At 46.0% G+C, this 13,502-nt stretch overlaps 1 protein-coding gene across 1 annotated transcript; it reads left to right on the top strand.

Annotated features, from left to right (window-relative positions):
- The first annotated feature begins 3,858 nt into the window (after positions 1 to 3,858).
- COPS7B (COP9 signalosome subunit 7B) lies at positions 3,859 to 13,190 on the top strand. Its single transcript, XM_082486924.1, has 7 exons — positions 3,859 to 3,938; positions 6,060 to 6,235; positions 7,449 to 7,524; positions 9,059 to 9,147; positions 9,732 to 9,934; positions 11,200 to 11,305; positions 12,781 to 13,190. The coding sequence occupies exons 2-7, from the start codon at positions 6,074 to 6,076 to the stop codon at positions 12,937 to 12,939; spliced, it is 795 nt and encodes a 264-aa protein (XP_082343050.1). The 5' UTR covers positions 3,859 to 3,938; positions 6,060 to 6,073; the 3' UTR covers positions 12,940 to 13,190.
- The last annotated feature ends 312 nt before the right edge of the window (positions 13,191 to 13,502 follow it).

Genomic DNA, 13,502 nt, shown 5'->3' with positions numbered 1-13,502 from the left:
CTATCTTTTATTAAGAGTCCTTCCTGGGTTTTAGATAGACTGTGTAATTACATGCTGTCTAAGGAAGAGGGACTAAAGATCACCGAGGAGAAAAGACTGACAGGGAGAAAAGGCAAGCAAGAAAAAGAGTAGACCTGAAAAAGGCAGAAACAAATGGTTGTGTGCGGAAGAAGAGCTTGCCAGGTGGAAGTGTGACATGCTGGTGTACACAAGACATAAGGAACTCAATCCCGGCTTTGTTCAGGCTCCTCAGAAATGAAAGAGCCAGAGACCAAATGGGTCTCACAGCAAGGAACTCTTGCAGCATTGAAGGGCTTCTCTAGCACAGGGATAGGAGTGTTTCCAGAATTTAGAGTTGGGGCCTTTGTGTTTTCTGGCCAAATCTCAGAATTCCCAAATTCACCTTTGTCATGGTTTGAGGTTTAACCTGTGCAGGGAAGCACAGGCCTCATTTATGAAGTTGTAAAAATCACAAAATCACAAAAGGGCTTATGGCACAAGTGTGAAGTTGTTGTGACTGCTCCAGGCACAAGCAGCAGTGGAACATGTGACACCATAACTCAGTGACAGAAATCCTGGGATCTCTCTCCTCTCAAAATCCTTTGGCTGTATTAATAAAAATTACACCCTTGAGCACGTCGTCCTTCCAATCTACTTGCAAGAAAGTTGCTGGAAGTCTCACTATCCCTTGGTGCCACTTTGTACTGAAAACTTCACCTTTGCTTTCATGTCTCTTGCGGATGTGACAGTTTCTGAGTTGCCATTGCAGGTGAGAAGATGCCTCCAGCCTGCTTTCTGCTTCCCCAGAAGTTGTTCTCTGAAGGTGCAGATAAACGAGCTGGTGTTTCTCCAGATCAGTGTAACTGGGAGATGGTTTCATAAGCTGGGGCTTCATCCCACCCCACAATTGATGCAAAGGGTTGTACAACTGCCTATCTGCAACCACTCAGACACACATCTCTCCTGGTCTGGCCAAGGTGCAAGATGAGAGTCCAGTCTCTGGATCCTGTGAAATGCGGAGAGCTTGACAGCTTCTTCAGCAGAGCGTGGGAGTTTCCATCACCCTGTGTTCTGGAGATGTATGCTGGCAGCTGCAGGGGTCAGAAGCCTGGAAGGGGAGAGGATAAATGGATGAAGCACAGTGAAAGCACACACAGATGAGAAACAAAACTGCATGCAGGACCATGTTAGCATTTACGCAGCTCAGCTTACCCCTAGAGCTGCTGGCCATAGTGCAGGTGCACCTGCTCCTGCTCTAACATGGCCATGGTTCCAACAGTTGATTTCATTTTGCTTTAAGTTGGTTGGGAAGTAAAATTATTACAGATGCTTTAGGAAGCAGATCCTAACCCTAGTAGTTAAATCTAGCCTAGCGTATGATTTCTATGATGTAATGCATATTATATGAGTTGTTGGTAAGGTCCTGTCTTGTCCCAATGTACCTCTTTTCACAGTTTTTGATTTAAACCACCTTATTTATGAAAGGTAAGGAAAAAGAAAAGAAACACAAAAGTACCTGCTTTCACTGTCGGCCCTCTCCTTGGTGAGGCCTGGGGATAATGTTCTTGCCAATGACACATCAGAATTGGGACTTTAGGAGAGGAACAACCAGCTCCAGAATGGTGTCCTGGGGCACCGGGAGGTGCATGCCTACAAGGGGTAAAGCTGGTGCCACCAGCCTGGCATGCAGGAGGCAAACGCTGGTAGGACGAGCAGCCAGAGGCATAAGGCGCTGAAGAACCTGAAGAACCAGACCCCAAACTCAGTGTGACGGAAGCTGCAGGACAGAAGGGTGTCACTGTGTGTTAATCACACACTTCCTGTTCTCTGTCCCTTACAGGTGACTTTGTAGCGTCATGCCTTGGCTTCTGAGTTAGAGAAAACATGTTCTCAAAGTCTCTCTCTGAGGCTCCATGACCCCACTTCATGAAGAGAGTATGCTGGATTTATGGTTTCTTTTCTCAGGCAATGCAGGGAAATAAGGTGAATTATCTGCTGTTTAAAAGGGGCCTGGACTGCAGAATCACAAGGGGAAGGGATGGGGTGAGTCAAGAGATAATGCTAACATTAAAAGATAAAATGGATTAACATCTCCCTGTGCGCGGAAAGCTGCGTGGGTGGAGCAAGAGGTTGCAATAGCGGTTTAAAAGGGGATGAGACAGCTGGCCATCCTTGTATTTTTCTCTTAAAAAAAAGAAGTCCATCCCAGAAGCTGAGCTTAGCTGATGCTATCCTCCAAAGTCCACGTCAGCCAGCCAGGATTGCTGGCTGCAAGTCGGAAGGTGTCAGGACAACCTGACTAAAAGACCCTCCTGGCTGACCTACGTGGGGCTAACGCAGCTGATTTTCACCTACAGGCTTCAGCAAGAGGTTGCAAAAATGATCCATGGGAAATAGTTCACAATCATATATTTCCATTTCTATTTCAGCCTGGGATCTCAGCTTTAACGAGTCTTGAGACAAATGAGGCCACGCACTGCTTGCTCAAGGCAACTGTTCCAGCATGTCTGCAGGGTGACACAAACCATGGTAGAGGGCCTGTTTAGAATGTGATTAAAGAGGTAATTCTCCCTCCCTGTGCAGATGAGATCTAAGCGTGGCTTAAGTAAATTACTGAATGGCTTGTTATAGCCCTGGCTGAGTTCCCTTGCTGCACAGAGCCTAGTTTTTTACATCCAATTTGCTGTGAAGCCCTGAGTGACACAACAGCATCCCAGCACCTGCATCTCTGTGCTTGTCTGACACCCCTTCTCTGGGAAGATGGGACCCCGGGGACCCGCTGTGGATGGCTGTGAGGCGGAGGCTAAGCACCATCAGTTTTCCTAATAGTTTCTGATGTTCATTCCCTGAAAGGTCCCCCCTCCTGAATGGTGCCGGTCCATGGTTTGATCTTCAGGGACTAGTTGAGTGAAAGCCAGAAGCACTTTGCTCTCGGCTAAAGGATTTTTATTAGAAGCATGCTTTATTCACCAGGGGGCACAGATGAGTGCACAGACCTCGGGAAGGCTAACAACCCCAAAAGCCCTCCTGTTTCCACCCCTGCTCTTCTACCCCCTCAACAGCCTTTTGGCTCCTGGTCTGTGTCCTGGAGAGGATCTCAACCCCTCCAGCTCCCTCCCTGCTCCCCCACATCACAGACAGCTCAGCCCGTTGCTTTGTCATTTGTGTGGGCCGTTTTTCTGTGGAGTTTAAAATCACTTCGAGCACCTTGTAGTCTTTCAACCCGTCTCTTGGCGTTTTTCCACTTGCGCCCCAGGAGGACTGGCCGGTGGCCTCCATCGGCCTGCCCAGTGCAGCCGTTCGACCTTTTATTGCCGTTAATGGCCCCAGTTCAACTTCTGGGGCATTGCCCGTTTTTTGCCACAAAACAGAAGATTTAATCCCCCTCTGAAGGCTGTAGCGTATATGAGGATTCAGAAGAGGAATGGGACCTGTGTGTGTCAAACAGAACGCGCCATCAGAACAAAGAATGCGCCAAAGCGTGGCCTTGTGATGGTGACCCTTCAAACGGGTCACTTGCGGGGCGCAGAACCGCCGCCACAGCACCTCATGTCCCCGAAGGAGAGAGGCACAAACTTCACTTGCCTGTAATTAAGCAGCTTCTCGGGACGGGGAGAGGCGGCATTTGCTCCGGGGGCCGCCGCCAGCACAGCCAGCCTGCTCCGGGACGGGGGGGGGGGAACGAGCACACGGCCCAGCCCGCCTCAGCCCCGCCGCCAAGGGGCGAGCGCCGGCCGTAGCGTCCCCCGCGCCGAGCGGTGCCGGTGCGCCGTGCCGGGTCCCGGCGGCGGAACGTTCCGCGCGCGGCGGCGCGTTCCGGGGGAAGGAGCCACGCGCGGGACACCGGCGCCGCCATCATGGCGGCCTGAGGCGCGGCGGGCACGGCGCCGGGAGCCGCAGGGGCGGGAGGCCGGGCGGAGAGGCTGTAGAGCGGAAAGGTAACGGCGGGGGATGGAGGAGCCGCCCGCCCGTCCCTTCGCGCACCGACCCTTTCCCTTCCCCGCTCCGCGGCCGCCTCTCGGCGCTGCCGGGCGTGCGGCTCCCTCGAGCCCTGAGAAGCGAGCGGGGACCGGGGCGGCGGTGAGGGGCGAGAGGGCCCCGCAGCGGGACCCCGGGTAAATCGCCCCCTGCGGCGGGGCTCGGCCCGCCCGGTGGGGCACGACTACCGGCCCGGGGGGAGCCCGAGGGCCCTGGAGGGGGTCCGTGGGGACGGGAGGGCCGGGGGGGGGCCTGGCCGCCTCCCTGCTGCGGGGTCTGCCTGTCCCTTCCTGTCATGAAACCCTTTGAGGGGCCGTAGGCTGCAGGGAGGCGTGCCTGGGGGGAGAAGCCCGGGTTATCGCTGTGTATGGGTTGTTGTAGCGTTTGGGAAAGCTCTATTCAAGTGTCTCCCATTTGTGTTTCAGTCACTTCCCACCAGGGACAGTCGGCTGTGGAGAGAGCAGCGAGGCAGTCCCGGTAACACGGGTGTGCAGACAAGTTGCAATAGCAGCACAGTTGTCTGAATGTAAACTTAGAAAGGGGCAAATAATTGGCTTTCCTTTCTTAGTAGGGCATGGATAAAGCCCATCGGTCTTTTGTAACCTCATACACATGTGTGTTTTCATTACCTGTGAGGGAAGACAATGGCTTGGGAACTGTGAAATCTGGATTTCGTTCCCAGCTCAGTCACTTCAAGCGCTCTCCTGAGAAAATTAGCTGTTCTCTGTGTCTGTTCCTTATCTGTGAGTGGGGAGACTAGTACTGATGTACCCTTAGGTGTATTAGGAAGCCACACTGAGAGTTATTGTATTGCAGAGATTTCTCAGTCAAAAGGTACTATTCAGTCAGGCTGCACGCGTGCCTTTGATGAAAAGAATCCCAAAGAGACTTTACACAGAAATCTTTGTGTGGAGAGTGCAAAAGATTGCCTACTCAGGCTGAGACTGTTTGTACCTGCAGGTGTAATGGAACAGAGTAAAGTGTATTTATAGAATTTGACTAATAAAGGAAGCTGTCTCTGTTGCCTTCACAAGTCTGAATTTGGTTAGGCATGGCAAAACAGTGCAAACACCTGTGTGACTGTACCACCCCCACGAGGGCAGATGTGGCCCCAGTGGTCACACAGGATGTTACGGGTTTTCTGGTGTCAGGTTTTCTTTGCCAGAGTAAAGGTTATGTGCTATACTTGAGAATTATCTGATACAAACATAACACAAAACCGCCTTTTATCTGCGATGTTCTTTGTTTGGTGCCTGAATAATATGCTTCGGAAGTTTTTTCTTAGTTGTTTGTAAACAAATAACTTATTTTGTTGAACTTGTTAATAAATAGTGTTTTATATTTCAAAAGCAGCATGTTGGTGCTGGGAGACAACATGCACACCAGAAATGTCAGGCAACGGCTGAAGACAAAGGCCTCCCTTTATGGGGACTTAAATAGAGCCTTTGTAGAAAGGGTATTTTTATCTCTTCAGCTTTTGAGTTAACCCAAAACACTTTAACTGTACAATGTAGACTGGTAAGCTACGTACAGGCCACAGTTCTTCTTGCCTTTTAGGCTTAGAAAGCAATAGGAATTACGTATGCGTGCTTTATCTATAGCTGATGTCTAAAGGAAAAGGTACAACTTGCAGGCCTACAAGCTGGATCAGTTCTTCACAGAGAATTAAGTTGCTGTTTTGAGGCTGTGTAATGAGGAAGGAGGAAGTCTTAGCTGGCCTCTAATAGACGTAATAATGAACATCTTTGCAGTTGGCATTATTTGGCAGCATCAGTAGAAGGAAAAGTCTGAAAACAGCATGGAATCTAAACTCCTTTCCTACTAGCAGGAGTTCCCTTTTAGGGAACTGACCAGACAGTGTGCAGAAATTTTGCTTAGGTACTGTGTGAATCATTTTTGCTCCCCAGATAAATCAGCAGTTGAACCTGCTGGGTTCCTGGCCTGCCCTCTGAGTGCTGAAGAAAAACCTGGTTCTGCTGACACCAAAATGTTACTATGCTGAGTGTACCTTCTGATCCACTGCCAGACAGAGTTCAGCTGGTCAGAAAGGATGTATTAATATCATGTTCTTTTATTGACAGATTGAAAACCTAGAATGGCAGGAGAACAGAAACCATCCTGCAATCTTCTAGAGCAGTTTATTTTACTAGCCAAAGGTACAAGTGGCTCCGCTCTGACTGCTCTTATAAATCAAGTGCTGGAGGCTCCTGGGGTTTATGTCTTCGGAGAGCTATTGGAGTTAACAAATGTGCAAGAGGTAAGAGATGAGTTTCTATCCTAATGCCCCTTCTGCACTCCCAGTGTAAGGGATGCCCAGGAGTTGCCACAGGCAGCCTGTGTGTGAAATTTCTGTGCCAGGAGGCACCTGGTGTGACTTATTTTGGTTCTGAGATGTTTGTGTATGAGATAGTGATGTTGCTTTTGCCTGTATATATTAGTTATTAAAAAATACTTATATAAAGCTTTGCTACCTTAATGCGATTGCTAATACAGCAAAAACCTAGCAGCAGCACAGTAATAATTTTAAGAAGGCACCTAGCCAGCCAAGAACAAAAAAATACCTTTCTACTCCTTCATGATCCTGGAAAGCATAACTTTAACACTCTGCTGAAGTCTTCGTGAACAAATGTATAGTGTATCAGGTCTGGGTGGTAACCAAATCCAAAACATTTCAAACCAAGGTGGAAAGTAAGTTGCAGAGCTTTTACTGAGAATGGCTCGCCAGCACCCCTCTCTACTACAGTGAGGGACTCTAGATTGAGTATCTCTGCAGATGGCGTAATGTGGTGTACAGCAAGTTTGGCTTTCCAAATGGGCTATTAGATATACCAAAAAATGCCTCTATGTTTATTCAGCATGAAATCACAAGTATGTTTTCTTCCTGGATCTGTGTGCAGCAACAGGTATTTAAAAAAACACTCAATAGAAATCAGTGCTTGGTGCTGCAGTTATTCCAGTGAAGTGTTTGCATGTGAGGGGGGTGCTATTACTTTCAAATGTATGCAACTTAAAATGTTCCAGCTTGCTTTGCTTTGAAGTTATTGTGGCTCTGCAGGTAAGCTGTCTTAGCTTTCCCAGTAATAGCAAGGATGCTTAACCAACCAGCGCCATTGCCTGCTTGCTTGTCACATGATAAGAAGAGCTGGTCCCTGTAGGTTGACAGCTAAAATTGAGTCGTCTTTTTCTTTTACCTCCTAAAGTGCTGCACAAAGCAGTCGACAGTCGAAACTGTAGTTAAGTTCTGGTGCATAGAAATGGCAGGATCATCTTGATTCTGAAACTGCTGAAATTTGTTGCTGCTCATTGAGGCCTTAGGGAGGGTCCAGCTCTTAAAGATCTGGTCATAATTGCTTTTCTGGTTACTACTTGTCCTATGTAGATTTAAAACATGCTCTGGAGAAGTTGCCTACCAGTGTCATATTGGCGTTTGCTGTGTTACATGGAATTTGTTTTATTTTTTTCCCATCTAGCTTGCTGAAGGGTCTAATGCTGCTTATTTCCAGTTGCTGAACCTGTTTGCGTACGGGACGTACCCAGACTATGTAGGTAAGAGACTGCCGCTTGTTTGCAGAGTACTAGACTGGGTTGCCCTTTAGAACTGCCAGTGGCACTTCTTTGCTTTCTGTGGTACCTGGTGCAGTGTGGCTGGGTGAAAGTGTCCAAGAACAGAATTTGCTTGGAAGAGAATTGTTTGTAGGGGGTCTCTGCATCATATGTGCTTTTTAATTGCTAAAATGTGAAGAAATAATTAGAGACTATGGTGTTTTACTGGTTTGGATTGGAGTGAAGCATTGGATAGAATTGGTCGATAGCAGTATTCACTGACATTCACAGACCGCTTACCTCTGTGGAGTGCAATTTCAGACATCTGTTTTGAAATTTAGATGACACTGGTTATAGAAGCTGCAGAAAACTAAAGACAAAATTGTTCTGCATTATTTATAAAACCCTATATGGTTTATGGGATAACCTTTTATTCTGTGATGGCATTGCTGAAACAAAATGAAGCATTTCTAAGCAAGAATAGAAATTGAAATAATGACTTCTGTAGAGCTTCAGAAGTATGTGTGAATCATCTTAGTATCTGTCAGGATGTGCTTTTATCTCTGGTTCTTATGCTTCTATTCTGCTACAATTTAATACTTCATTTGTGGGTAGCAGCGTAATCCAGACCATTACAGAGCATGACAAATAATTCTGTCATAGTGCTGGCTATCACTGTGGTGGATGAGCTCTCTAGTTCCTGTAAAGAGAAGTGGCATCCATAAGTGCAAGGACTGGAAATTCCAGTGGCTGTGGAGCAACACGAGCCTCATGAATTAATGTGACTGATTAGATGATGTGTTTGCTGTGCATGGGTCTTGTGTCCCAGCATGTGACTGCAGTTTGTTCTTCCTTTTCTTGTGAAGAAAGAGAAGGGGGAAAAGTAGTCAAAATATAGAACATTGAATGAGGTGGAATGGATGGGAGAACTTGAGTGGCCCTGAAACACTAATTTCTATTAAAGCAGGTATTTTAAAGAGTTTCTTTGCTTTGGAAAGCTGCCAGTTTCCTTTCTGTTTTTAAATATTCATGAGGCACATGAATATAATACAATGACAGTGAGGCTATGTAAGTATCTAGATTAATAATTTCTCCTCTCTTCCTCAGCCTGGTACTTTACGCTTTCAACCCAAATTCTACAACTCTTCAGAGAAATAAAACCAGCGGTATTTACAACCAGATCAGCAAAGGGCGAAGACTTTATTCTGTCAACTTGTTAATGCGATAAAGCATTGACCAACTGTTTTGGCAGGATACCACTTGTGTAGATGTGAATTATGTTCTAATTCCAAAACCAGAATTACTAAAGAAGCAGAGAAGAATGGAATTGCCAACTTGTTTTTTAACTTTTCCTGTCTCTCCCTGGGCGTGCTAATCTGTCATCAGCAGCAGCTCTCTCTGCTCACCAGCACCCACAGTAGCTGGAGGAGTTCAGCCTTTCAGGGTTTAGTGTAGTGTAACTAGCCTGAAGTTTTGCAGCCTGGATTATATAATTTTTGAAGGAAAGTCCTGAATCTTGTCTTTTTAACATTAACAGCAAACAAAGATAACCTGCCTGAATTAACAGCAACTCAGAAAAACAAGCTGAAACACTTGACGATTGTAAGCCTGGCTTCCAGAATGAAGGTAAAGTACACTGTGTATGATAGCAGTTGTCTTTTTGTTTGTTTTTGAAACCGGCATCGATTTCATAGCATTGGAGTTGTGTTGGACTGCATGAGTACTCACAAAAAATCCTGCAACTAGGAATGTACCTGCAATGTAGAGTATTCTGTCATGGTGCGTTTGGAATATTAACTTAGTGGACTTCCATGGATGAGATGTGGGGATATCTGAACTGCCATGCAAATTGGTCAGTAAGGGCTGGGAAACTTCATATGGCTTCTTTCACTGCTGGAGATGGAGTATCATTCTTAAAAACACAAACTTCTTGTTCTGGAGAAAACTATTCAACTGTCTTAATCTGTCCTACAATCCCGTTACCTTTTTTCCCCCAGAACATGCTATGTCAAAGCTTCAGGAATTACCAAAGTTATGTCAGGATATTACATATCCTAGTAGCAGGTGTTTGTTCTGCCACGCTCCCTCACTGCTGTACTTGTAGACTAAAGTGTAGGATACAATAAACATTTGGGGCTTGGCCTTCTGAGACTTATCTGTTCATTTTGGCTCTAGGACTGTTAACTTATTCTCGGACTTGCTGTTTTTAGTGCATTCCCTATTCTGTGTTGCTGAAGGACCTGGATATGAGGAATCTGAGGGAGTTGGAAGATCTGATTATTGAAGCGGTTTATACAGATATTATCCAGGGGAAGTTGGATCAACGAAATCAGGTGCTAGAGGTGGATTTTTGTATCGGCAGAGACATTCAGAAGAAGGACATCAGTAACATTGTCAAAACACTCCAGGAATGGTGAGGCAGTCTCTTCACCTTTCTTGTTCCTTATACATAGCTTGTCCTGTCTTTTTCTTATTCCTTAAAGTTTCAAGTGCTGGTGCAATTTCACCATGTTCCATTAATCAGGAGTCTTATGCTGTAAGTGGGCACTTGGAGGAGTAGTCTGTTGCACAAGTTGTCCAAGATATTATGTATCAACTCAAACTATACTAGGTCTTGAGATTCTGCTCTCACTGAAGCTTTTACATGGCAGAAACCTAGTGAGGAGTCAAGGCCTTTTCAAACAGACTTGGCAAACTGGACTTGTGGTCTTATGGTGGGAGCTACTCCCCTTTCTGCTGTTACACTTGATAACAAAAACAGAACTGTCCGTTACTTTTAAGCCTTTTTCACTGTGATGAGAACTGCATGGGCAAATTCTAGAGAATCGCAACTCTTTGGAGGGGATGTCTCTTCAAGTCTGAAGTTTCAGATGCCTTTGTTTGCTTTCTCTTTGTTCCTGCAAATGCAGGCTGCATGCAACCGTATGGGTACTGTCTTTTTGTACCTTTGCCAGGAAGCCGCTTCTCGTCTTTTTGTAGGATTCCCTTCCCACCCAAAGAAATTCCTCTGTAGACTGTGGAGTCTGTGGCAGGTTCTGAGCTGATTGGGAATTGCTTCCTAGTTGCTATGGTAATGGGTGCATGAAAAGTAATTAAACTGCTGGGCAAATATGCAGTCCTGATGTGAGGGCAGGTTTTTTTGCTTCTCTACTCCAACTCCCTCAATCCTGTCTCAGCGGGAGAGCTCTGGCAGCTTCCAGGACCCTACAGCATTTTTTGGAAGGTAACAATGAACCCACTGCCAATTCCCTTTCTGTCCTCTTCGGTTACAAGATCTGTGTTGGAGGAGTGCTCTTGTCCTTTGAACACTTAACAGGCAGGGGGATTCTCTCAATCTGACTTTTTTGTTTCATTTTAAAATTTTGCTTACTTTTGAAAAATGCATCGCATCCCTGCTTAAGCAGGAATTCTGATTGAAAAGAAAGTTGAAAGTGAATTGAACCTGCACTTACTTTTTGATGGGCAGGTAAGAGTAACATGGACTAGCTAAAGAATGCTGTGAAATACAGTGGGTAAACAGCAAAGCTTTTTCTTGCCAGCTTTTTAGAATGCTAATATTTAAGCGGGAAGTATAAATTTCATAATCTCCTAAATTTATAGGCAAGCACGTCTTCAGATTGCCTGCTTGAGCTGCTCCCCAGAGAACTCATAAACACTGACATTGTTTGTATCGTGCAGGTGTGATGGTTGTGAAGCTGTTCTTTTAGGAATTGAGCAGCAAGTACTTAGAGCCAACCAATACAAAGAGAACCATCACCGAACTCAACAGCAGGTAGACATGGAGGTGAGTACAGAGTCACTTCAGACTGCTCTACGCTTTTTGATAAATGTATGTTTGTTTAGTGAAGAAAATAATCTGGTAACACCTGGTTAATGGTCATGGCTTCTCTGAAGTAGGCTGGCAGTCATGCAAATCAGATGTGCTGGTTTGGGATAGGAAGAAAACACACCTGCTTCCATGTGCTAGTAATACCACAAACATCAAGTTTGCTCACTCTGAGCAGGCTGGAATGTTCTCTATAAATTTTTATGAATTTAGGCTAGGTGACTGCCCTAGCTATGGTTTCCTGAATTGATTTGTTAGGAAAAGTGTGCTTTTAACACAGAGCTTGGATGTAATTCAGTTCCTTTTGTACAAGGCAGACAGGAAGGAAAAAGCAGTTCACTTTGTTTTAAACCTGAAAGTGTAGATAACAAAAATCTCTCGAGTCTCATTGCCTTTGCAAAACGTGCCCTTGGCAGCTTCCTTCTGGGGTCTTTCTCTTGGGGTCAAGTTGAGCACCCAGACAGGGCTCTGACATGCTCTCTACGGCCGCGTGACTTGGGAGCGCTCCTGCCTCTGCTGCGTTTGCAGCTAGGCAGTAGATGGCAGCACGGGCACGCAATTTTAGCCCCTGCTGATGTGTATTTACTTGTGAGAACAAATCTTGGCTAATACAGCTGTAAAGGTGAAAATGGTCCTCCCGAGACACTTGCTCAGGGTTTATTTCTTGCACAGTGCTGTATCCCTGCAGGTTTACGTTTGCCTTCTGAAGCAACATATGCTTGGCGGCTTGATTGGCATCCGTAGTGGATTTGGTTTGCCAGATGCCTTCGGCCTGGAGTTGGCACACCTGACTCCTAAACTTGTTTTGGCCTGTGTTTTTTGTATTTTTTTTTTTTTTTAAGGTTTGCTCATTGTATTTCTGGTGAGCCCTACAGGGTTCCAGAGGACAGAGTTTGGTGCCTGGTGCTGTATCTCTCCTTTTCAGCAGAAGCACTACTGCTGCCTCCAACGAAACCAATTTCTGTTCCGGCTTCTAGCAAGTATCTGTGGCTCAGACAGCCAGCTAGGCCAAATGGCATTTTCAATTTTCAAGTGCTGTCCTAAGTGTAAGTTTGTTTCTTTCACAGTCTCCTTTGTCCTTCCTGCTTCTGGCCAACAGAATGGTAGAATGGCTGCCTTCCGCACCTAGACAGCAGTAGATCCTTCCAGCCAGTCAGAAAGATGGTACAATACTGTGCCATTGTCTCTTAGGGGAAAAAAAGAGTCATCCCTAGTTATTCTGTGTTGGACCCAGCCTGGAAATATTAACAACTTCTGGCTCTAAGTGAGGAAGAAACATTACCTTTAATAAAGTTAAGCATGTTTCTGGTGGGAGAATTTATTTTATAATCTCTGCTCTATACTCCAGGGGTTTTTCAATGTGTTTATGAACAGAGTTTCTACTGCAAGGGGAGGAAGAAGCAGGTGCTGATTCACTGTCTCTTCTTGGCCAGGTCACAAACATAAAGAAAACATTAAAAGCTACAGCTTCATCGTCGGCACAGGAGATGGAACAGCAGCTGGTAGAGCGAGAGTGCCCTCCACACACAGAACAAAGGCAGCCCACAAAGAAGATGTCCAAAGTCAAAGGGCTGGTCTCCAGCCGTCACTAGAACATACCATCTAAATGTCATTCAGCTAGGAATGACAACAGGAGGAGCAAAAAAGGGCCTGCGTCTCTTTTTTCAGTGGGTTCTGGGCCAGTCCCTTCCAGGCTGGCAAATAAAAGCCCTGTTTGATTACAGCTCCCAGTTAGCAGCACCTGGCTAAGTTACACTGTGCAGCCCCTATTAATTTCCAGGGTGTCCCTGTTCTGGTCCTGTAAAGAGGGACTTCTAAAGAGAGGGACTAACCAAAAGGGGCAGGAAAAAAAAATATCTGTGGACAGTTTTGCTCCCTCCCAGCCAGTCTCATTGCTGCTTAACCTTGAGGAAGCTGCTGTACTAAATAAGATTTTGGGAGAACTTCTGTTGCAAGAGTCTTAATCCCAGGGTTGAAGTGTGGCTGCCAAAGCCAGGCTGGGGGCGAGGAAGCCATCAACACAGATCTTTTGATTCCCAAAGGGAGCGCAGAAAGGTTTCTAGGCCAGGAACTGCTTTACATGGAAGTCTTCAGCCTTTCCACTACCCCTGTCTCTTTTAAACTGGGGTGAAATTCACACTACCTCGCTCTGTGA

The sequence above is a fragment of the Vanellus vanellus genome (assembly GCF_965231255.1).
Source record: "Vanellus vanellus genome assembly, chromosome: 8".
Lineage (NCBI taxonomy): Eukaryota > Metazoa > Chordata > Aves > Charadriiformes > Charadriidae > Vanellus > Vanellus vanellus.
Note: the sequence above shows the minus strand (reverse complement) of the source record. Positions and strands in the feature narration are given on the sequence as shown.

Bases quoted from the DNA above. Each gene is read 5' to 3' on its own strand.
- COPS7B (XM_082486924.1), top strand. From the start codon at position 6,074: ATGGCAGGAGAACAGAAACCATCCTGCAATCTTCTAGAGCAGTTTATT. The intron at 6,236-7,448 runs GTAAGAGATGAG...TTTCCCATCTAG, and splicing joins AGTTAACAAATGTGCAAGAG to CTTGCTGAAGGGTCTAATGC. The intron at 9,148-9,731 runs GTAAAGTACACT...TGCTGTTTTTAG, and splicing joins GCCTGGCTTCCAGAATGAAG to TGCATTCCCTATTCTGTGTT.